The following is a 25,433-nucleotide window of genomic DNA, read 5'->3' as shown; positions in this document are numbered from 1 at the left end:
ATTATTAATGAAATTGTTCTTCCCAGTCAAAAAAAAAAAAAAAAATGTTACTCTGATAGTTCTCTTGTTCGAGAACGATTGATCTCTGAGTCTCCAGCACGTGCAGTTCTTTTTACAATTTAGGATTTTGATGTTGAGGGAATATTTCATATACATGTTACAAATACATTGTCTTGCAAGTTGTATGGCAAGTTAAGAAGCCTATAAAAGGAAACAAGATTATGAGTCGCAGATCAATTCCATACACAGCTTATTTTCTCAACCAAAAGTTGATTGTCGTCTTTTTACTGGCTATATCTATATGCTTATATACAGGTCTCCTTTGCATTCCTCAGTTCCTCTTCACATAGATAGGGTACCGCTTCTGAGTTCCAGTGAAGGGAAAAAAGACTACCTTATCCTTCTCTGCAGGCTCCCAACTGTTGAGAAAACATACAGTATAGGTTAACACCATGCAACTATGCAACACATATCAAGACTGAATTTTACTTAAAATGTATGCCAATGCCGAATAAGTTGACAAGAACCACAACGTCATTAGTCATTACCTATAATTTGTAACGAGGTGGTGAAGGAAGACAGATATCGATACCCTAGAAAGCTCATAGCCAGGGCACAACCTTGGGCCTCCCCCAAATGGAATAAAAACATTAGCGGGGGTCTTTTCTGCATCACTCTGTTCATTACATACAGAAGGTGACCAAAAAATCAAAATTTAACCACAAATAGGAATAGGAGAAGATATAGATGTTAATTTTAGGACATAGGATATTCGAACCTGCCATCTCCAAGGATTGAACGTTCGAGCATCCTTAAAGTATTCATCATTCATATGTGGCCCCCTAAGTGCTGCAAATATTTTCCATCCCTTTGGTATTGTATAGCCTGTTAACATGTATATTAATCCAGCAATATGTAGCTTAACTATTACTCCGTATGATTTAAGAAACTTAATTACCTAAAACATGGGTAAATTACTGTACTTGGTATGAGTCAATGAGATGGTGTCATTACTGTCATACAATGAGACAGAATATACCACCCCCTTCTTCAATAAAAGTCACTCCCATAATCAACAACTTAATTATGAAAGTCAATCTTATGTTTTGTTAACATCATGTGTCTTACAATGCAATTAACCATCTCAAACAAGAAGTGATCTTGGAAATTTTACTTAAAAGATGAGAATCAAATAACAGGGAAACTTGTAGAAAGTACCGTTCAGTTGGACATCAGATAGGGTACGCCTAAATATGCCTCCGACAATATTAGAAACTCGCAAAGTCTCACTTATAACCTGAAAATACAAAAACATAGGTACAATGATCATAATATTGGTAAAAAAAAAGCTTAAATTTTGTGGGGAAGTTAGTTTGTGAGAAAACCCTACACTAGCATTAAGGAAGTTAAGAAAAGATTATTATCAATAAAGAAAAACAGATTAATATGCAAGTTTAAAGTAGTTTGGAAAGAGTTAGTACATTAACATAGTGACATACTATGAATTAAGACTTACACACTGAGTGAAGGGCATTGATTTGTAATCATTCCATACCAACGGCTCATTATCATCCCCCTTCTGAGCTCTGATCTTATCTTGTTCTTCCTGTTGTATAATGAATATAAATTACTACGTACTATATTAATAATTGCTAACAGCCTAATTAACATCCTACAAAAACATCAAAAAGACATGTTCAAAATTAAAATAAAGTCTTTGTGCATAGCTTTTGCAAAGTCAAACTCAAATACTCTGCAGTTCATGCTACAAATCAAACAGCAGAGTACTGTACTCATTGATTAACAATAACTATATAAGACAGACAATAACTTTGATGAATAGATGTAGGTTAGCATTTCGGCTAAATCCCCACCTCCGCTGTTATTTGGTAACTCTTCTTCGATATAGGCTTGAGTGTAGACTATTGAAGATAATGATAGGCATTGTCATTTCTAATGCAAATCCTAATAGCATTTTCCTTGTTAATCTAATGCAATGATGATATTACATTGAAAAATAGTACGGAGTAGTAATTTTGGGTTCATCCAAATGCCTAACCTATTTTTATGTTCTCTTTTCTACGTTAAAGAGTCCTGCAAGTCTACTACTAACATTATTGAAACATAATAGTGCTGAAGTGTAACAAGCTAACATTGCTTCACTTTGAATTATGATTGAACAAGCTTGCTTTTCTGATGTGCTACATGTGCTGTTATGCTCAAACATAGCTCTATTTCTCTAAAGCAACCTTTTACAAGCTTCTTCCAAGTTTTTTCTTATACCTTTCGCAGCTTAATACAATACGAAGTATATTGCAAAATGCCTTGAGTTAACATAACGTTATAATATAGCATAACCAATTAATGGAGGAAAAAAATAGAGAGACCGAGTTACCTTGAGTTCGGAAAGAGCACGAGGATTCTCGGTTAAAAATTTGACTGACAGAGTCATTGCTGAGGAGGTGGTCTCATAGCCTGCCAACAGCAAAGACACCAATAAATCCACTATCATCTCATTGGAATGTTCATTGCCGGCCTTCTCGTCCAGAATTGCCCCTAATACGTCGTTCTTTCTCTCTCCTTCCTCCATTGCCCTTCTCCTCTCCTCTACCACTAAGCTCAATGACTCCACTACTTTCTCCTTAGCCTTCAGACCACAAAAATAACTTATTATACTGTCTGTATTTTAGACATGTAAGTAGGTAACACCCGAGTTATCAGGGTTTTAAGTAAATTCATCTATAAAAAGAATGGACATTTAAACATTAAACTCTAGGAACCATATACAGAGTAATAATTACTGACTGATATGTTATAAATCGGATTGAAATCCAATTGGTGAAGGATAAACTTATAAGCATTGAATAAAGACTTGAATTCAATTGATGACTAAGCGCAAAAAATTGATTAGGAGCAGAAAATCTGGGAAATACTTTGATTGCTCTATTGTAAGAGATAGAGATGGAAGGTATGGGAATGCTCCAGAAGCCTTCCGCAATAAGAAGAAACTCTTGTCTAAGACTCTCAGTCCATTCACAAGGGTCAGAGCTCAATAAAAGCTTTACTGTTAATGCAAATGTAATCTGCATTCACAAGAAAAAATAACATTGACTTTAGTATACACTACTTTAAAATCTAATCCATGCGATTAAACTTGTGAATAAATGTATAGAAGTTTGCCTTGCCTTCTTGGTTTCCTCCATGAGCAAAATTTTGGGAGACCAAGAGTCCATATAAGAACGCATCAAGGTATCCATATGAAGCAAAAGTTGGCCGCGAGTGAGAGCAGATTTAATAAAATTCACAGTAAGAGAGTGCATTTTTTTATGCAAACTTCCTTTCATTATAAGCAGTGAGTATTTCCCATGTAAATTGGATATCATACTTGGGTAACTACACTCAAACAACTTGCCTTCATTGTTAAGAATAAAACGATTGACCTCTGAATCAACGCTGTAGATTGTAGGCTCGCCGAATATATGGGTCATGAAGATGGACCCGAACCGGCTCACACGGTCATCGGTGAAAGGCTCGGGGTTTTCAGTTTTAAAGGCCGATATCAGTTGGAGGGTCTCCCCGATGAAGGGGAGACCCATTTGACCTGGAGGGAGCGTGTTTGGATGCCGGCGGTAAAGAGTGAAGAAGAGGAAAGGGATAGAAAGGAGAGAGATGAAGAAGGTGACCATGACAACGAAAGAGAGGTCCATTTTCTGTAGTAGCTAGTAGGCAGTGGTGAGGAAGGGAGAACAGAGCACACTGCTGCTAGTATCTGAAGAGTGAGGACTGAAGAGCAAGCAGTTGAAGACAAATGCCTCTGGTTAGATTTTATTTTTTATTTTTTTTATTTGAAGGGATATTTGCATCTTAAAATCACCATGACTGAAGAATATTTAAGCAATTATTGTACTCATACAATTTACGTGGTGCACTTAATTAGAAAAGGCACAAAAATGACATGTGAGACTGTGCGTTGAGTTTTTGTCATTTTCAGATAAGCTATAGTATATAAGACAATGATGCAAACAAGAATTATTTAATAAGACTTTACCAATTAATCTAATTGTCATCTACTAAGTTGGTCTAGTCACTCTAATTCAGTATAGATTGGACTGTTTTATCTCATTATGTGGACTACGAAAAAAGTGGTCCGAGTCATTTTCTAATTGTGTATTTACCCAGTTTCTCATTTTGATTAACATTGCTTTATTATTTTTAAGAGTCTTTGTCCATGATGGTATCATGAATTGATGCTCGAAAGGATCATTATTGTTCCGGTGTTGTAAAGATGGAAACAATGGGCTTCGAATGAAGGCCCTTTTGTATGTGTTGAAGATCTTGCTTGTTTGAATGAGTGGAGTCCGAATTCACCTGCACAAGAGCAAAGTTACTAGCCTCGGGTGTGTTTCCGAGGAAAGCCCCTCCGATGCCTAAGTAAGAATGATGCTCGGATTCTAGAGAGAAGTTCTCTAGAAGAGTAGTCTTAAGGCGGTAAATTGGACGTACCTTGAGGTGTGAGCCTTGGCGGCCTATTTATAGTGTTTGCATAATAAATGCCCATAGGTCATTTATTACTATTGGGCCTTGGGCCTTAATGGATGGCTGAATAGCCACTGGTGGGTTCGATGTTGTTGTTTAGAGCCATTGGGCTTTGGACTTAGTGGCCCAATTGAGAGTCAATTGGGAGCCCAAACAACATGCCCCCCAGACCCGGTCCATTTAGAATTAAATGGGTGGGTTTCCAGCTGTCAGAAGTCCGAAAGTTCCCTCTCTTTTTTGAAAAGGGATGATTTGCATTGATGACAAGTGTTGGGAATTGTACTGTGTCATGGAGATCGTGGGTTTGAGGAAGTTGATGCGCCCTTTCTCTTTTCTATAAATACTGGGTGCTTTGCTCCTTTTGAACTTTTTACTCCTTATTTCAAACCCATTCTCTCTCTAAATTCCGGCGATCGCAGTGCAATTTGCTTCTTCAGATCTACGAAATTCGGCCAACTTTAGACTTCGGGAACTTGTGTTGTTCGCTTTATCGGCGAATTCCGCTTCGGAAAAAGGTAATTTGTTTCTGAGTTCTCCTTTTTTCTTCGTTCTTCCTTCTACCCCTCAATCTAAACCCTAGATCGAGATTTCGCGACCATGGCAAAGAATAGGGGCAAAAGCAAGTTCGTTGTTGGCTCCTCGAGTGAGAGAGAGAACGTGCCTTCGGGGAGGTTACCGAAATCTTCGAGGGGTCGACCTTCGGAGAGGCCGTTGGAGAAGAGTTCGATTGGTTGGGATGCTTCCGAAGATGAACGCGCAACCTCTGGTGAGAGAGCTGGCTTTTCGGGTGCTCGTCGTCGTTACTCCGAGTTTCCAGTTCATTGGACGGAAGCTGATCCGAAGGGCAAGTATGCCTCAATTTTGCATGAGACCACGCAGATCGACGGTCCGTTGGAGAAATCGGTCAGCGGTGACTGGTTGGTGGAAGCGAAGTTAGGGAATTATCATCGGAAGGCCGAGGAGTTATACGGAATTCAGCATGCCTTGGGGTATTGGTGCGAGCTTCCTGAGCAAGAGCGTCCTCGGGTGACTCATCCACCGAGGGGGTTCATTTCCGTGTATACTCACCATTTGGAGAATGGTCTCCGCTTTCCTCTGGATCCGTTCGTATCCGAGCTTTTGGTGTCGTACAACATTAGTTTGGCCCAGCTCACACCCAAATCTATGAGGCACATAATCGGATTTAGATGGGTGTGTGACTTCGTCAATTTCCCCTGCTCTGTCGCTGTTTTTCGGGATCTTCACGATCTGGTTCTCAACCATGCTTCCAAGGGTGATGGGTATGGTTGGTGGACCATTGTCAACAAGAAGTCCCGAAAGAGGGGGGATCCGAACTACATCACGTCGTACCCCTACCTTAGCTCTGACCACAATTGGAAAACGGAGTGGTTGCTCGTCCGTGTGCCGACGGATCCGAAGCATCCCAACTTTTATCGTCCTCCGAAGTGGTTCGTGGCTCCTGATCCTGATATGAGGGGTGTGGCAGCTCCAGATCGGAACCATCGCCACTATGTGGACCTCCTCCAGTGGTTCTTGGCTCAAGAGGATAACCATCGACTGCCGTCTAGCTGGCTTCCGAATCTCAATTACATTTTGAGGGAGGACATTCTTGCTGTTGCCGGTCTCAGCAGGATCTTTGACAGGGGTAGGTGTCTTTCGGCTGAGACCGTTTTTCAGTGAGTTTGTCCTCTTTCCTGCTTCGTTTTGCTGACATGTTTTGTGCTTTGTTTTTGCAGAGTACGGCTTTAGCCGCATTGATCCTAAGAAGTTGGGCATTTCTTTGGATTTGAAGACTATTCACGACCCGGCTCCCGAGTACAAGTTCGGAAAAGATAACCCTCGTAATCCTCGTCTGAAGGATTACGTGTTGTCTCCTTCGGGGGTTGCTCGGATATCCGAAGTTCGAGCTGATCCGTGGGATTCCGCCTCCTCTGTTGAAGCTGTTCCTGTGAAGGTTGTGCTTCCTGAGTTGAAGACAACTTCGGACCCGGTGAGTGTTCATTTATAGGCTCGATTTTCTGTTTGTCTTTTTCTTTTCGGTTGGCCGTCGGCTAACGTCTTGGTCCTGGACCATCTTTTTAGGGTCCTGGGACTGACGCTGTGCCGCGTGCCGTTCCTTCGGTTTCATCTCCGGCTCGGATAGATATCTCTTTATCTAGGAACCGGGTATTTCCCGCTTTTTTCTCTATTTCTTCCTTTTTCTTCTTTTACATTCGTTGACCCTTGGTCTCCCCTTTTTAGGATCAACGCAAGAGGAAGGGTAGCACTCTTTTGAGGCCTTCCACGCATCCGAAGAAAGCGAAGGCTTCTCAGCCCTCGGAGAAGGTATTTGTTCTGACTTGGAGTTTTTGTAGTTCGTTTCTCCCTTTTTCTGAAACTAATCTTTGACCGCTTGCTATGTAGGAAGCGGTTTCGGAAGTTATGCCTCCTCCTAAGAATCTTCTTCACTTCATGCCCTTGCCGGGGCAGAAGTTAAAGAGCGTGGTGGTTGCTGAACCGCCGCCCGTGGATCAGCCGCTGATCGAGGAAGATATCATCCCCTCTCCCCTGAAACCATCTGCTGCTTCGGGGATCGAAATCCAGGATATCACCTAGGTGATGGAGGCGATTGAAGCCGATTTTGTTCCTGGTTTGGTTGTCCCTGAGGTAGCTGAGGAGAAGGAGTCTGCTGATCTTCCCTTCGAGAGAGAGAAGAGTCCAGACAAGGAGATGATAGATCTCTCGGGCCCCGAAGCTGCGGTCCCCGAGGTTCAGAAGGAGGTTCCCTCTGCTGGAGAGGAGGAGCAGCCCGAGCAAGGTTTGACGAGGAAGAGGCGCCACTCAACTTTGGGCTCTACTTCTACCTCGGCCCTGGATAGGCTGATCCATGCTGATCCCTGTTCGGATGTTCCGCTAAAACGGATCCCCGAAGAAGTAAGGGAGGCGATGGCTCGATATGCTAGGGCTCCGATTTTGGGAGAGGACCCCTTGGCCCACGTGGGATCCTTGGTGGGCCCCGAGGCTGCTCGGGAGAATCTGCTTCGTGCTAACCCGCAGTGGAGGGTTCCTGGGGCCGAAGAGAGGAATCCGGCTATGATGGCCCAGTACTATCTGAACGAGGTAATTTGCTAGATTTTTCTCTTTGAGTTGTGTTTTTGTTTTATGTTTTTCCTATTTTGCTCATCTTTCTCTCGTTCCCAGGCTGTTTTCTGGTCTTCGTTCGCTTCCGAGTGTAGCTCGGTTGAGGAGAAACAACTGAGGAAATATCGTGAGGCTTATGCTCGTGATATTCCCATTTTGGACCAGAAGGCTGGGCAACTCCTCTCCGAGCTTACGGAACTCAAGCAGCTGTACCTTCATTATAGTCGCGAGGCTAGAGAGTCTGCTGAGAAGATCGGGACCGAGGTTGGCCAGCTCATCTTCCGAGTTGAAGAGGATGCTGAGAAGATTGCTTCCTTTGCTGAGGAAAAGAAGGATATGGCCGCTAAGTTCGCTAGCGAACTTGAGGAAAAAGATAGACTCTTCCAGGAGATGAAGTCTAAATTTGAAGCGGCCGACAAGGAGCATAAAGAGGCGGAGTTAAGGCTCCACCATTTTGTCCAGCATCGGGAGCTGATCCAGCAGCAAGCTGATAAGGTGCCTGTCCTTCGGCTGAAGCTTCGGGAAAAGGATGACTATATTCGGAAGCTGGAGCAGGAGCGAGTCAACCTCTACACTGCTGATCAGTGTAGAGAGCAGTACTGGAACGGCATCCTGGGTGCTCGGCGCATGTTTGCGAAGCACATGCCTCACTTCCCTTGGAACGAGAAAGTTCCCCTATGGATGCAGGCCGAGGACCACTTGGTGGAATGCCAAGCTGATCGAGATGAAGCTGAAGCTGAACGCCAAGCTGCTCTTGCAGAGGCTCGGGCCCAGAAGGCCACTTCCGAGGGTGATACTACTGCTGGGGGTTCTTCGAAGGATGCTCCCCTGGGGGCCGCTCCTGAGACTCCTAAGAGTTAGGGACTCGGGCAGTCGTCTTCTTCAGAGTCGGTCGGTTCCAGTTGAGGACTTCCGAATATGTGCTTGCTTTTCCCCCTTTTGCCTCGGCGCTGCGTTGTACTCGTTTCTTTTTGCTTTCTTAATACTTCGGTAGGCCGGTATTGTCTGTTGATGGCTGCCGATTTTAACTGTTTCATTTTGTTTTCAATTTTTGAGGTTTTCAATGTATTTGTACTTCCCCCAAATATTGAATAAAAAATGAATGTTTGTTACTTGGCTGCTTCTTTTCAACTTGTTCTTTCGCAATTTTAGGTCTTTAAATCCGTAGATTTCTCGAGCTCCTCTTTCTGTAGACTTGCTAAAAACCTTTTGATCTTGCGAGCTCTTTAAATCCGTAGATCGGTTAAGAGACTTTTTAACTTTTGCGAGTTCTTCAAATCCGTAGATCTGCTAAGAGACTCTTTGACTTTGTGAGTTCTTCAAATCCGTAGATCTGCTAAGAGACTCTTTAGTTTTGCGAGTTCTTCAAATCCGTAGATCTGCTAAGAGACTCTTTAGTTTTGCGAGTTCTTCAAATCCGTAGATCTGCTAAGAGACTCTTTAGTTTTGCGAGTTCTTCAAATCCGTAGATCTGCTAAGAGACTCTTTAGTTTCCAGACTCTTCAAATCCGTCGATCTGCTCAGAGGTTTGGATTGTTCTTCCGATCTCTTGTGGTTCGGAAACCTGGGCAAGAGATCGCTAGTCTGCCTCTTTAGTTATGCCTTCGGCGATCCGTGGATCTGAGCCGGAGTTTTATAACTTGATTCGAGCGACTGTTTGTTGCGAACAAATTTTATTAGGGTACCGCGAATCCGAGGATTCTGGACGATTCCCTGAAGTGTATGATTTGGTCATTTCTTGCATTTTATCAAGGAATGGGCAAAGTCAACCTGTTTTTAGTCTCGGATTGATCAGATCCGAGGCTGCATATATATATAAAGGGACAATAATTATAGAGATAAGTTTAATGAAACACATGGTGCCAAATGGCTTTCCTCTTCTCATTAAACAACTTACTTGGTTTACAGACAGAGATCATACAAAATATTTCTTGAGAACATCGGTATTCCAATGGTTCTTCAGAATTGTTCCATCTAACTGTTTCAGCATATACGTGCCTGGCCTTTTTTCGGAATGGATGATGTATGGTCCTTCCCAAGTGGCTGAGAGTTTGCCATGGATCCGTCCTTTCTGAACCGAGGCGGCGTTTCTGAGTACTAGGTCACCGACTTTTAGGGGTCTGGCGTTGACTCTTCGGTTGTAATGCTTGTTGACCCTCTGCAAATAGGCTGCGTTGAGTGTCCTTGCATCGTTCCGAGCTTCGTCCAGTAGATCGAGAGCATCGGATAGAAGTTGATTGTTGCTTTCTCCTTGGAGCCCATCATACCTGTTGTATGCCTGGATCCTCAGGCTTTCTGTTCCGATTTCCACAGGAATTACAGCTTCGGATCCGTATACAAGGTGGAACGGTGTTTGCCCGGTAGCTTCTTTCTCAGTGGTCCGAAGGGACCATAGCGTTCCGGGTAGCTCTTCTAACCATTTGTTTTTGTCATCTTCGACTCTTTTCTTGAGTGCATTGAGGATGAGTTTGTTAGCAGCTTCGGCTTGCCCGTTGCTTTGTGGGTGACAGACTGCCGAGTACGCTAGGTGTATGCCGAACTGTTTGCACCACTTTTGCAACGGGGTGTTGTCGAACTGTTTCCCGTGGTCGAAGACCATCAGTCTTGGTATGCCGAACCTTGTGATGATGTTCTGCCATATGAACTTGCGGACCTGAGGTTCGGTGATGGAGGAGACAGCTTCGGCTTCGATCCATTTGCTAAAATAGTCGACTCCTACAATCAACCACTTCTTCTGGTTCGTCGCTGAGGGGAAGGGACCAATGATGTCTAACCCCCACTGTGCGAATGGTAAGGGATACAGTGTTGATTGTAGGGTTTGAGCTGTTTGATGGATGGCTGGTGCGAACTTTTGGCATTTCTCGCATTTCCTTGCCATCTGCTTTGCCTCGGAAACCATAGTGGGCCACCAGTACCCAGCCCGAAGGGCTTTATGTGCTAATGTCCTACCTCCAATGTGGTTTCCGCATATCCCGAGGTGGATTTCCCTTAGGATGTAGTCAGCGTCTGTTGGACCCACACATTTTAGCAGCGGAGCAGAGAATGATTTCCTCATGAGCTCTCCTTCGGCGCTGATGATGAACCATCTGTTGAATCTTTTCAGTTTTCTCGCTTGCAGCTTATCTTCGGGAAGTTCTCCCCTTTCTTTGTATGCAACTACTGCGTCCATCCAGCTAGGTTCGGTACGTAAGCTGCATACTGTGGTGGGTAGCAAGTCGATGCTTCTCTCTTGGTGAACTTCCACGTGGACCGACCTGTTTAGGTCGATGAGTGTTGAGCTTGCGAGTTTTGACAGTGCGTCTGCTTGCGTGTTCTGTCCTCGGGGAATGAGGATGACTTCAAAGGATCTTAACTTTGACGTTAAGGATTTAATTTTTGCTAAATAGGCTGTCATGCTGGGCCATTTGGCCTCATACTCCCCTCGGATCTGGTTGGCTACAAGCTGGGAATCAGTTTTGAGGCGAACATGTTCGTCCTCCAGGGATAGACAAAGCTCTATCCCTGCGATTGCGGCCTCGTATTCGGCCTCGTTGTTGGTTGCTTTGAAGCCGAACTTCAATGCATACTCTATGCTTTTCCCCGTCGGGGGGATCAGTACAACTCCTGCCCCTGAGCCGTTTATTGTGGAAGATCCGTCAGTGAAGACCTCCCAAGTGCTTTTCGTATCATCCAACATTTCCTGGTATGAGCACTCGGCCAAGAAGTCTGCCAATGCTTGTGCTTTGATTGCTGTCCTCGGCTGATATTTGATGCCGAACTCTGATAGTTCGAAGGCCCAGGCAGCCAATCTTCCTGACCTCTCTATTTTGTCGAGTACTTTTTCGAGCGGTTGGTCAGTTAGCACTGTGATCTGGTGGGAGTCGAAGTATGGCCTCAGTTTTCGTGCAGCTACCACTACTGCATATGCGACTTTCTCGATGAGTGGGTACCGGGTTTCGGCCCCTGTGAGTGTTCGGCTGGTGAAGTAGATTGGCTGTTGCTTCTTTTCTTCTTCCCGAAGAAGCACTGCGCTGACGGTTCCAGGGCTAACTGCGACATATAGGTACAGGGTTTCCCCCTCCTTTGGTCTGGCCAGTGTCGGCAGTTGAGCTAGGTGGGCTCTGAGTTGCTGAAAATCTTCTTTTTGCTCCTGTTCCCATATCAGTTCGGGATCCACTTTCCTCGGGACCCCTTTTTTCTTGACTGGTTCTGCTTCTCCTCCGGGGAGGTTCTTTGGTTTCAGTGCTTTGAAGAAGGGGGCTCCCTTGTCCGAGGCTTTTGATATGAACCTTGTTAGTGCGGCTAACCTGCCGGTTAGCCTCTGCACATCTCTCTTGGTCTTCGGCTCGGGTAAATCCAATGCCGCTTGGACTTTGTCTGGGTTCGCATCAATTCCTCTTTCGCTCACCATGAATCCGAGGAATTTCCCTGATTTCACCCCGAAGACGCATTTTTTTGGGTTCAGCTTCATGCTGTATTTCCTCAGATTTCCGAAGGTCTCTGCCAGGTCTTTGACGTGGTCTTCCTCCTTGATGCTTTTTACGATGGAGTCATCCACATAGACCTCCACATTCCTCCCTTTCTGGTCGGCGAAGACGTGATCAACTAGCCTCTGGTAGGTGGCTCCGGCATTTTTCAAGCCGAAAGGCATCATTTTGTAGTTGAACACTCCTGCGCTTGTGATGAACGCTGTCTTTGCTCTGTCATCGGGGTGCATGAATACTTGGTGGTAGCCTGAAAAGGCATCCATGAAGCTGAGCAGTGCATGGCCGCTGGTGGAGTCAACCAATTGATCTATCCTTGGCAGGGGATAGCAGTCTTTGGGGCAGGCTCGGTTCAGGTCTGTGAAATCTACGCACATTCGCCAGGAGCCGTTCGCTTTTTTGACCATCACCACGTTGGCCAGCCATTTCGGATACATGCATGGTTCAATGAATCCGGCCTCCTGCAACTTTTTCACCTCCTCGGCGATGGCTTTGTTTTTCTCCGAGGAGTAGTTCCTCTTTTTTTGCTTGACTGGCCGAGCTTCAGCGTTGACGTCCAGCTTGTGACAAATCAGCTTCGGATTTATCCCTGGCATATCTGCTGCTGACCATGCAAAGATGTCTTTATGATCCCTGAGTAATCGGATCAAATCGATTCGGAGCCCCGAGCTTAGGCCCTTGCCTATTCGGACGCTCCTGTCTGAATCCTCTTCGAGGAAGATATCCTCCATTTCTTGATCTGGTTCGGGAGATAGGGTTTCGGGGCGGGCATCAACTTCTGCGGGAGACAAGCTGCTCGTGCTTGCTCTTCTCCTTTTTGCCTCGCTTTCCTCTCCCTTAGCTCCTTTTTCTTCCTCGGGGCCGTCCTCTAGTTTGGGCTTTCGGACAGCAGTGTGGCAGGTTCTTCTCGCCACTTCTTGATCACCTCTGATTCGTTCGGCGAATCCTGCATCCGAGACGTATATCATCAGCTGGTGGTATGTGGAGGGGACTGCTTGCATCTTGTGAATCATGGTTCTCCCCATGATTACGTTGTATACGGAGTCGCAGTCCATCACCAAAAATTCGTCCCGAAGGGTTTTTGCTGCCTGGCCTTCGCCCACTGTGACTGGCAGGGTGATCTTTCCTCGAGGGATAGCTGCGGATCCGTTGAATCCGATCAGAGGATAACTGACTTTCGTCAGTGCTTCCTCTGGCTCTTCGAGGATCAGCTGCTCGAAGCAGTTTCTGAAGATGATATTGACGGCACTTCCTCCGTCGACTAACACTCGATGTACGTTGTGGTTATTGAGGTCCATGGAGATGACCAGAGGATCGTCATGTTTGTACTGGACTCCGAAGCAATCATCAGCAGTGAAGGTCATGTTCGGGGGGTGTGGCTGGTTGTCTCCCACCGCGCTGAAGTTGACCCGATGGGAGAGGGCTCTTAGGTGTTTTTTGCTGGCCTGGCCAGACTTCTGTCCCCCGAACACCACTAGGATGTCATTTTTCTTGTGCCCTGTTGCTTCGTAGACCCTTTTCTGGGGTTGCTCGTGTTGTTTGCCGCTTGCGGCCTTTTCTTTTTCCTCCCTTCGGTCTAACAAGTACTGTTTCAGGTAGCCTCGGCGAACGAGGTCCTCAATGTTGTCTTTCAGCGAGTTGCATTCTTCGGTATGGTGACCGAAGTCATCATGGAACTCGCACCATTTGTTCTTGTTTCTCCGAGCTGGGTTGGACTTGAGCTTCCCAGGTAGTTTCCACTTTTCGTCATTTCTGTTGAGGCTGAATATCTCCTTTCGGGGCAGAGCTAGTGGAGTGTAGTTGGTGTACTTGGGTTGAAGTTCACCCCTTCTCCCGTCTTTCTTCGGGCTCATCTCTCTAGCTCCTACTTTCTCTTTCCCTTTCCTTGAGCTACCCTCGGGCTTGCTCTGGGTATTCTTTGTATCTCTCGGATCCGACGATCCTTTCAGTCTTGCAGCGGCCTTGTTGAACTCCTCGGTTCTGATGAACGCATCAGCCATTTGGAGCACGTCAGCTATTCTGGAGGGGTTCTTCATTGAGAGTTCGTCACGGAACTTCCCTTCCTGGAGCGCGTGCTTCAAGGCGAAGATGGCCACGTCTGGCTGCAAGTTTGGTATGTTTGTTGATTCCTTCATGAATCTGGCCATGAATTCTCTCAGACTTTCGTCTCTTTCTTGTTGGATTGAGGTCAGTTCTGCTGTGGTTCGCTCGGGGCGATTGTTGCTCACGAACTGTGTGCAGAATCTCTTTTTCAGCTTTTTCCAGCTCTTGATCGATCCCTTCGGCAGCGATCTAAACCACTCTCCCGCCACTCCGGTTAGCGTGGTTGGGAAGTATTTACACCAGCATGCTTCGGAGTAGGGACTCAAGAACATTTGCTGCTCGTAGGAGATGACATGATCCCTCGGATCTGTGATTCCGCTGTAGGTTAGGTGAGCTGGCAGTCTTACCTTCGGTATTTCTTCCATGATCAGCTCGTCCGAGAAAGGGGATGACGTAGGAGTCATGATTCTTTTCCCGAGTCTAGCCCTGATGCCTTCGTTTGCCGAGGTTCTGTGATTAGAACGTTCGGGCGTACGATGGGGGCTAGGGGTTCGATCATGCCTCCTGTCTCTTCTTCTTTCTCGGCTACTGACCTCGGGTCGTTCGCCAGATCTGCTCGACTCACCTACCCCGAGTCTCGTATGGATCGAAGGTCTTAACCTTGAGTGGACCGAGGGCCTCAACCTGCTGAGTACCGAGCTTCGGATCCGAGTGTTACGAGTAGTTGATTCGCTTTGGAGAGCTGTTGGAGTAGGCGATGGTCTCGCAAACCAATCTGGTTGCTGTTGTGCCCTTTTTTGGGTGTCCCACGTGCTTTCCATCCACCTCGACGTCAAGTGTGTACCTGTCAAGGGAAGGAGTTCTCGTTCGGGTCTGGACACTTCCGCACTGGGTGGCTCGTTCAGCCTTCGCCTGGTCCTCCTCTCTTCTCTGCGGTCATTTGCCAGTCCTTGCTGCTTCTCATTGAAGAGGAAGTTTTGCATGATGGTCATGGCCGCAGTGAGCTCTTCCCTAGTTGGAATCGGAGGTCCTGCATTTGTGGCGGTCGTAGCTCTGCTTGGCTGTGACCTCGCCATCGATTGAGGGTGCCCCTCTTGGTCAGATTCTGAATCTGACCGCACCATCATATCGTCGTCATTGTTGTTAACAACATCATTCACCATTTTCGCGGAAAGAGGTGATTGATGTCTTTCAAAGGCTTTGAAGTGTTCTTCCCCACAGACGGCGCCAAATTGTTCCGGTGTTGTAAAGATGGAAACAATGGGCTTCGAATGAAGGCCCTTTTGTATGTGTTGAAGATCTTGCTTGTTTGAATGAGTGGAGTCCGAATTCACCTGCACAAGAGCAAAGTTACTAGCCTCGGGGGTGTTTCCGAGGAAAGCCCCTCCGATGCCTAAGTAAGAATGATGCTCGAATTCTAGAGAGAAGTTCTCTAGAAGAGTAGTCTTAAGGCGGTAAATTGGACGTACCTTGAGGTGTGAGCCTTGGCGGCCTATTTATAGTGTTTGCATAATAAATGCCCATAGGTCATTTATTACTATTGGGCCTTGGGCCTTAATGGATGGCTGAATAGCCACTGGTGGGTTCGATGTTGTTGTTTAGAGCCATTGGGCTTTGGACTTAGTGGCCCAATTGAGAGTCAATTGGGAGCCCAAACAATTATGATATACTCCGATATATCGTTTTCAACTATCATATACGGAATAGTTTTCTCCCAAAAAAAAAAATCATTTTAGTCACTGAACCATTACAGAATCCGTCAAAAATAAACTTATCACAAGTTTTTTCGTTTCTAAAAATATCTGTATGTATGTAATGTATAGCTTTTATAATTCTTTTTATAAAGAGGATTCTTGATATAAGAAAATGACTTTCTTGTTATTCTCCACTAAAGGCAACTATAACTGGATTTCCTTCCCAACATAACAGGGATGCTGATTTCAGAGAAACACTTCTCAAAAAGGTGAAATATTATATCTACATCAAGTAATAAAAATAATAATGTTGCATCAACAAAATGCCCCACCTAAAAGAATTCAAGCTTGCATTTCTTGAGCTGAGTGTAGGGGGCTTAAGTTAACTTGCATCATATGCAACCTTTTAGCAGGATCCATTGAATCAGTTCTAATTTTCTAATCATCTTTTGCACTGGATCTTTCTGCGACTTTGATGCCACGGTTGTACCTCAAGGGAGGAGGGCATCATATTATGATAGGATTATTTTTGACAAAATTAATGTGGCTACCTGATGCATAAGTGCATCACTTAAGCGTCTGTCAGTGACAACCCATACAGTATTCCAGTAACTATACGTGTCACTTGAGCGTCTTGTCAGCATTGGTCATACAGTATTTCAGTTACTATTATCTGGTAGGGTTAGTTACTTTTCAACAAACCAAAATATCAAGAATCGGCTGAAGGTAAGAACTCTTAGAATATTTGGGTAAAAGCACACGTTTTAGTCATTTGTCATTTCTAGGATTCATTAGCTGAAGGTAGCAAGTGCCCATGCAGTCAAATTTCGAGGAAAGCTGAGATATGATATTAAGAATGTATTCATAGTTTCATACCTGTAGCTGAAGGACCAGAATAGGAATCATTACTTGTTAACATAGAAACTGAGGGAGAGGGCTACACCACCTGCTTCACGCAACCAAATCACCAAAATTTGAGACTCAAAGAAATTAAGGGAGGAATATAAATAATATTTTTCTTTAGAGGTGAAATCACATAGAATGAAAAGGAGGACCATAGAGAAGGAACAAGATGTCTTTACAGAGCAATTCATAAAAAAATAAGCTAACTAAAGTCTTTCTTTAGAGCATGGCCCTCTTAAGAGTTAAGACCAATACTTTGATACAATACACTTCCATATTCCAATCAAACTTCCTGGAAAAGCATGGAACCAGACCAGAAAAATTATATCTATTAATCATCAATAAACCCTCATGTTTGTGAACTTTCCATCTTCGCAGTTACTGGCATCGATCATTCAAACCAAGTATACATGCACAGAGCATGAGAGGAGAAAAAGCATGAAAACAGGCCAGAAATTTTTTAATCTATTTATCATTGATAAACCATGTTTATGAACTTTCCATCTTGGCATTTAATGCCATCATTAAAACCAAATATACATGCACATAACATGAGAGGAAGGAAGCATGCAAAAAGAATTTTATCTATTTCTTACTGACAAACCCCCCATGTTTATGAACATTCCATCTTGGCAGTTAATGCCATCATTGAAACCAAGTATGCATGCACATAACATGAGAGGAGGGAGACCCAACATTGTAGCGAAACCATGTCTTCATTAAGAAATGTGAAGGATTATAAGCAGGAAAAGGTACCTTTCAAATACCACTTTTTACAAACAACTACTCCTACCTTGCAAAATAAGTACTTCACATCCCAAAAAATGCAACGAAATTTTTTCAAGAGGCAACAGAATATGTGAACTTAGCTAAAAAGGAAAGTAAGAGGCAAGTGAAGAGACAAAAGGGACGATAATCACGAACAAACACAAAACTGTTGCCCATGTTAATGAAAGATTTGCAGCTTCAGTGGTATATGCTACATTTTACCTATTCTTTAAATATTCTTGTCTCATTGGAGTTTGTTGATTGCAGTTCCTCTTCTAAATGTGTCTTCTCAGTAATGGCTTCCTGATTCAAATGGTTTACCTGCCAATCAATCAACCAATAAAATGTTATCTTACCAATAGTGGAAACAGAACCAACAAGGTCGTTAGATGGAAAAAGATAAATTTTGTAATCTGTGAGACAGATATCTGAAAATATCCTGGCCTGGAGTCATTAGATCGATGGACAAAGCTGAATTTTGTAATCTGTGGACAGATTACATAAATCCTAGGGAGGTCATTAGATGGATAACCAAATTTTTAATCTGTGAAACAAATATCTAAAGTATATCCTAGCCTGGAAGTCATTAAATGGACAAAGACGAATGTTGTAATCCAGTTGCAATTACTTTTAAAAAGACACATACATTCAGAAGCTTACATGCATCTTTTATATGACAGATGGAAAAACTATTACCGAGTAGTCGAGTACACGTTAATCTTTCTTGTAGAGGAGAACAAAGCACGTGTTATGAGAACATATTACGATTTTAATTGTAAAGAGTAAAGAACACCACAAATATGGGTAAGCAACCGGCAATCCTCAATATCAAAGGGCTCAACAACAAGTTAATGCACGTTAAGATTACAAGCTACCTAAATTGTCTTTCTTATCTCTTGTTTTGTTGGTTGTATTTTTGTATATCGGCATCAATATGCTCAGGTGGCAATGCAGTTGACATGTATACAGAAAGGTCTTGATGCCCCGGATAGGGTTGCAGCGTAAACAATTTTGATAACCCTTAGCACTTGACCACCCTATCTAGAAGATAATCCAATAAATGGTCAATTATGTCATGTAACTACAAAAAATGCATCCTTACTAACATAAAAGACATCAACCAGTAGCACATTAATAAAATCTAGTTAATAGATGTATATATTAATGAACCATCTTTTACCTTTTCCACAAATCTAGAACAAAGAAGGGGAACGAGGGGTGTATCTCGACCAAATACAAAAATAAATATCCACGTATGGGAATTATGTGCTTGACACACTCACCATTAAAACACAGCAACATTGTTATCTAATTGGATACGTAATTGGATTTGGAGATGAAACAAGAGAATGAAAAATATTATTTAAGTAAGAAATCATGTTGCAGTTGCTAAAGAAAGTAAAGATCAAGGTGCCTGAAGAAATAAAGTAGACTGAGGAATATAAACTCAAAGGCTAATATTGCTACAAGAAAAGCCCGCACTTAAGGGTTATGGCTACTCATTTCAAAAGCCACAGTTTCGTATTTCCTCATCATCTAGATTCCTAAGACAAACTCCTGGAAAACATCAAAGCCCAGCATCTATCTTTTCATCTGGCTTCTATTTAGATGTTGAGTATATTAGGAAAATACGAAACAGACAGTAAATTTCTACACATTAGCCAAAAATACAGTATAAATTTGATTCAGTCAGCTTCCCCTAAAAGGCGAAATTCATGCATGATGAATTTCAACAAATTGACACTCTGAAAATTAAAACCAATCCTACTGTAATAGCAACAAACCTCTTTCAATGGCAACCCAACCAACAAAAAAGAGGTCACATTTCATTCAAGTAATTACGGCTCGTAATATAATTTGTGTCTCATCCACAGCAGCATGACGCTTAAGCTCATTATCCAAATCTCCGTAACATCATCTTTATAATACACCCTGAAACAATTCAATCAAACAACAAAACTTCAGTATAATTTATTACCAAAAGACGACATCTCTCTCAGACGCATTTCATCAAACACTTGGTGCTCAAAAATAATTCCAACCAATTTAACTGTATTCATGCAATTTCTACATGAACAACATTATCCATGTTTGTCAAAGCCTCACCCCTAAACCCAAGCGACTTCAAATCCTAGAATTTTGATGCCGTATGTCGCTCACAAAGTATCAGCAAAGGCTCAAACTAACAAAAACAAACAAACAAACGAATTCTAGGGTAAATCTTCAATACATTAACTTTCACATACAATTATAAAATTTGAACTTTTCTGGGTTTTGTTCTTCTTTTACCCGAATTCCGCGGCCGTCGTGGGAGACTCGGAATGAAATCACCATCATCTTCTTCAACGGGTAGGGTTCATTGCTGAAATCTCACATTTCCGTAGTTGTTGATGTTCAGAGGAGAGAGAAAATGAGTGAACTGAAGTGAGTGAGTGGCTCAGACTATGGATTCAATGGTTCTCTCTTTCCCGCCAAGTGTTCTTGGCAAGAACATTGAGTGAGCTGGGATGGGGTTAATTTAAAAAAAAACGCGGGCCGAGTTGATTCCAAAGGGATAAAAGGTCAAAATTATTTTTTACCACCTAACAAAATTGACAAGTTGTTTTTCACGGCTAAAAAAATAAAATTATTTTTACCACCTAAAATTGTATAAAAATTGTCTTTTACCATCTTTTAACTATAAAATTGACGAAAAATGTTATGTGAATTAATGGTAAGTAAAGGAAAATGTTAGCTTATATACATGAAAATCGTGGGAGAAGAGAAAGAAATTAAAAATATAGTCGTTGAAATGGCTTCACATGACGTTTTCGTCCATTTTTCCGGTTAAGATTTGAAAAAAAAAAATTATTTTATTTTTAGATGGTAAAAGATAATTTTTATTTTGTTAGGTGGTAAATAAATAATTTATCAATTTTTTAGGTGGTAAAAAAAACAATTTGCCCTACCTTAGATTTCCCCGTAAAAGTTTTTTAAGGATAAAAGTTTACAATGCCATTTACAATAAATATTGAATACCGAAATAAAATTTGTCTCAAGATGTTTAAAAGTTACCCTTATATAAAATTATGTAAAATTATCTATTTTTTGGTGAATTTTTTTATTTAAAAAAATATTTCTTCAAAATCACTAAAAAAATATATAGAATTAATCATTTAACTCTTTAAGATGGTCATCTATCAATTTTTTATATATACTCCCTCCGTTTCTTTTTGTTTGTTACGTATTCCTTTTAAAGTGTTTCACAATGTTTGTTGCGTGGAAAAATATTTTCTTTTATAAACTTATTATACTATCATTTTTTGTGCCATCTTTTAATTTTAATTGGTTCAATTTTTTCAACTCATTAAATTTCATTACAATTTCCCAAGTATGTTAAGTTAGCAATCTTTGTGCTTTTCCATTATTGGTTCATTTTGATAAATAAAACAATCTTATTGGTTGTTGTAATGATTAGTGGATTGAGGTTTTATTTGAGTTTATTTTTTAATAAAAAAAAGAATCTTTATTATACGTTAATAAACGTGCAAAAGTCCAAACGTAACAAACAAAAAGAAACGGAGGGAGTATAATATAAAAGTTAATCAAAACATATTAAAAGTTACAAAAAACTAAATAAAGTTACAAAAAAGTTGGATAAGAATTAACTTGGTGTACACTAAATTTACTGTACACCTTATATGTACAAGATCTTTTGAAGGTCGGAAGGGGTTCCTTAATTGACTCGTAATAATACGCCCGTTGAGCTATTCAACTAGAGTATGGGTGGAGGGTTATGAGGTTATCCTATAAATACTGAGGAAGTGATAGCTTTGGACTTTTGCTTAGCCGTTAATGAAATGTTAGCCTATTGGCTTTTTATAAAGAAATAAAATAATATGCTCCTATTCCCTCAAAGAAAATATATCCCATATCTACACTAAATACATTAGCTTTATCATTGTCGAGTTTCTTTTCATCCAAAATATCAAAAAAATATAAAAAAAATATACATATTACCTTCGGTCCTTAATGTTCTTTACTTTTACTATTTGCACGGACTCCAATGCAATATTCTACCATTAATATATCCAATTGCTTATGTGAAAAATCACAAAAAGTTAATATTCTGAAAGTACATAACGAGTCCAACTAACAAGATCTTACATGATAACGTTTTGATGTATCCAATAGTGAGAAGTTACGGTCAAAGTTTTCATACTTTAGACACAAATTTTAAGGCGTAAAGAACTTTCAGGAACGGAAGTAGTAGTACATTACCATGTTGAAGTCATTATCATGTGTATATAGAAAAAAAAAATCACGAATATGTAAGGGGGAAATCACAATTAAGTTTTTCCCGATATTTAATACTTCCTTCGTCTATTAATACTCGCAACGTTTGTTAGTTTCACGCATGCCAATGCACAACTTTGATCATTTATATCTTAAATTCTCTTTATGCAAAAATTATAAAAAGTTGATATTTTGAAAATACACATTGAGACGAATCTAACAAGATCCCACATGACTATGTTTTATCTTATATAAAAAACACTACGAATAGTCAAAGTAGATTATATGAATAGTGGCAAAAGTTTAAACGTTGCGAGTATTAAAAGACGGAGAAAGTATAAGGAGTAAAATGAGATTGCTAAGGTGGCAAAAGAGGAAGCATGAATCTTAAATTCTTAATGATAATGTGAATAAAGAGATTCTAACCTAATCTATAAAATAAAAATAAAATGTAAAAAGATATTATAACCTAAATTGTTGTGGATTTCGTAGGATTGATATTGAATCTTGTTTCTTTTTATGTAACATACTTTTGAATCTTTTGGATATTTGCAACAAATTATCTACATATGGTATATAAACAACAAAAACAAGTAAAAGGTTGACAATATTGCATTAATTGTCAATATTCAAGGTAATGTAATTAACAAAAATAGGTAGAAAATTAAGTGAATCAAAATGGCAGCTAGTGGATCATGTTTTAATTTTGCAAACTAAGATATCCTCACTATACATTGTATATTTTGGAGATTTTTTCTTCAATAACCTTAATATAAATATCCTGGCTACAGTTGCCTGATATTCATAGGAAAAACACACTCATATATACTATCGTTCATATAGAACACACATTTGTGTGTGTCTCTTCACAAGGTCCTATCATTCAACTATTCAACTCTCCATGTACAAAAGACAAAGATATATCATCTCAACTCTAAATCCATATGCAAGGCCTTGGATCCATACCAATGAACGAGGGGCAAAGGAAGAGAGGACGATCTATATTACCTTTTCAGATGGATATCCTCTATCCGAATCACAACTGTTAAACTTTTTCAACCGGTATATACATCGTTGCATATTTTTATTTTTATATGTTTATTCATTCAAAATAGGTATCAAAGTTTTATTCTATATGAGATTTTTTAATTATCAAGTTTATTGTGTTTTTAATAGGGTGTTCGGATTATGTGTGGAGAGTGTATATATACACTACTACGAGCCTTATCTAGAGAAGCCTCCCCTATTCGGAAAAATTGTGTTTTATCGGCGTTCAACTGTATGGTTGGTGTTGCAGTTCCAGGAGGAGGCACGCTATATCATTAATCGGAGGTGTCTTTGGTGCAAGAAGTATATTAGTTAGTAACATTTTTTAAAAGATGAATGGTCATAATCAAGCCATCTATTATTGTATGTTTTTCACGTTTGTCTTGTGAAACTAGGTCACATGCTCGGATGTAATAGAAATAAAGTTATTTAATACTCCTACATATATATACTTCATATATCAAGTTGAGTTACGTTGTAATGCTTAGCTTCCTTCATTAAAAAAATATTAAAAAAATATGTTGTAACGTTATATATCGATTTTTTCAAAATAATTATTGCATTCTCGGATATACAGTATCTCATCGACAATATTTTTTTTTAACATAATAAATTAAGATTCCTTAAAAAAAAGACAAAAAGTTAAGATACTTTTGGTCGAGAGAAACTATCCCAATTTGTACTTTTTCTTCCAAAAAAGAACTCGGGGCATTATTCTTTACAAGTAGCACTTGTATGTCGCTTGGTTGATACGTAGTACGAACTAAGATAATTGGAAATAATGTATGATGAGACCTAGAGTGGTCCTTACACTTAAGGCTCCAATATAAAGTGATAGTATTTAATCCACTTGACTCAATATTATGACGCTATAACAAGTATAGTAGACAAGAGGTAAGTAAGGGGTCGGACTCTCGGGGATCAAGCGTTTTCTACACTAGCACACTTCACTTCAAACACAAACAATGATTGGGTTGTTTGCACAACTTGTCACGAATTGCACAAATTAACGGGGTAAACTATATTAAGGGATAGTACTAGGGAGGCCGGAGGGATTCCACCTAGTATAGTTATGGCAAGTCAAAGTCTCTCTTGATCTACTCAAGCATGAATAACAATTGGTGAAAGTCTTTGGAGCATTGCGCACTACTACAAACCATTCCCACCTGATGGTCATGGTGTGGTTAAGAGTCTAGAGTTGTGTTTCTAATTTCCTACAATAGGTTCCCTATGGTCACGGTGACAACAAGGTAAATAGAAATGAGGCTCAACACCCACTATATTCACGCTTTTAGGGTCAACACGAAGAACATACGTTTTCCCGAGTCGAATGGAGCGTTTTCGGTGTCAACGACTTCGTGCTCAATGTCTATCTAGGAGAACTACTATAGCACATGATTCACAATTTTTCCTTGGGGTTCGGGACAAGGAAACAAACAAGCAAGAACAATTAACCTAAGTCCATATAGAATGCTCATACTCCCATCTCAAGCAAGGACATAATCTCACAACAACTAGCAAAGCCCCCAACAAACACTAAAGTACATACAAAAGTAGAGAGAAATAAGCTTCATGACATAATTCTACTAGAGGTGACCCAACCCCTAGGCCTTACTCACACATAATAGAACTTAAACCTAGAATATCTAAACAAACCATACATGAAAACATGATTTCTATTTCGGGTAAAGACACTCAGCCTAAGAGATGAACTTGAGGATGAACACCAAGAACATACCAAATTGGATAAAGAACTTTAACCACAAATCATGCACTAAAAACTCAAAAATTATAAAGAAAGCAATAGATAAAATCAATAAAGAGATTAAGTAAACAACTAAACTTACTTGAATTGAAAGAGGAGATCTTGCTCCTAAAAGTGCAGAATTCAAAAGACAAATAAAAACAAATTAAAGAGTTAAAATACAGAGCAATAAAGTAGTGAGAGTGTGTGATATATGCGTTTTATATAGAGTTTTCACCCCCGTCCCTTAGTACTTTTATGTATCAAACGTGCTCTTAGGAGCCGTTTCTAGTACTAATGTGTGCTATTGAGTGTGCCTTGAGTTTCAGGTTTGATTATGAGAAATTGGTCGTTTTAGACCCGTTTCATTGTTGATCAAGGCCACTAGATGAGTCCGAGAAGTTCGGGACTTCCATCGTCGACTTTCGGGAGCCTTAGATGCTTATGGTTGAGCCCCGGGAGTTAGACTTGGCGATACGGGCGAGATACATTAAAGATTGCAAATCGCCCTGGAAGCTGAGGGCGAAATGCAACCATCGGGCGGAATTATAAGCAAGCCAAGTTCATCAACGCGCGCCCGATCGGGCGCAACTCGCCCGATGCGGATCGGGCGGTCAATCTGGAGGCTTTGTGGAGATTTCGCAATCCGCCCGATCGGGCAGATTTTGGCCCGATCGGGCCGACTATCGAGTGATCCGCCCGATCGGGCGAAGCGTCGCCCGATCGGGCGACGCCAACCTCCAGCAGTTTTTCGCGTTTTTAATTCCGTTTTTAGGCCTTATTTTGGCAAAACTATATAAGCAAACTTGTTTTATTTTTTAGGGATATCTTATTTTCGAG

General features: G+C 41.3%; 1 protein-coding gene across 2 annotated transcripts; it reads right to left on the bottom strand.

Annotated features, from left to right (window-relative positions):
- Window positions 1-101: 101 nt before the first annotated feature.
- LOC110785503 (3beta,22alpha-dihydroxysteroid 3-dehydrogenase) lies at window positions 102-20,005 on the bottom strand. Of its 2 annotated transcripts, XM_056837675.1 has the most exons (12): window positions 19,817-20,005; window positions 19,634-19,709; window positions 19,312-19,459; window positions 17,750-17,848; window positions 16,733-16,802; window positions 2,934-3,083; window positions 2,396-2,647; window positions 1,517-1,606; window positions 1,219-1,297; window positions 779-885; window positions 549-676; window positions 102-419 (listed from the first exon to the last, which is right to left on the bottom strand). In XM_056837675.1, the coding sequence occupies exons 5-12, from the start codon at window positions 16,760-16,762 to the stop codon at window positions 332-334; spliced, it is 924 nt and encodes a 307-aa protein (XP_056693653.1). In that variant the 5' UTR covers window positions 16,763-16,802; window positions 17,750-17,848; window positions 19,312-19,459; window positions 19,634-19,709; window positions 19,817-20,005; the 3' UTR covers window positions 102-331. The 2 variants fall into 2 exon arrangements, with proteins under 2 accessions (XP_056693653.1, XP_021845649.1); XM_021989957.2 differs by lacking the exons at window positions 16,733-16,802; window positions 17,750-17,848; window positions 19,312-19,459; window positions 19,634-19,709; window positions 19,817-20,005 and adding an exon at window positions 3,186-3,913.
- Window positions 20,006-25,433: the final 5,428 nt, after the last annotated feature.

Source organism: Spinacia oleracea, chromosome 2, assembly GCF_020520425.1.
Source record: "Spinacia oleracea cultivar Varoflay chromosome 2, BTI_SOV_V1, whole genome shotgun sequence".
NCBI classification, from domain to species: Eukaryota; Viridiplantae; Streptophyta; class Magnoliopsida; order Caryophyllales; family Amaranthaceae; genus Spinacia; species Spinacia oleracea.
The sequence above is the reverse complement of the archived record's forward strand: the minus strand, read 5'-3'. Positions and strand labels throughout refer to the sequence as shown.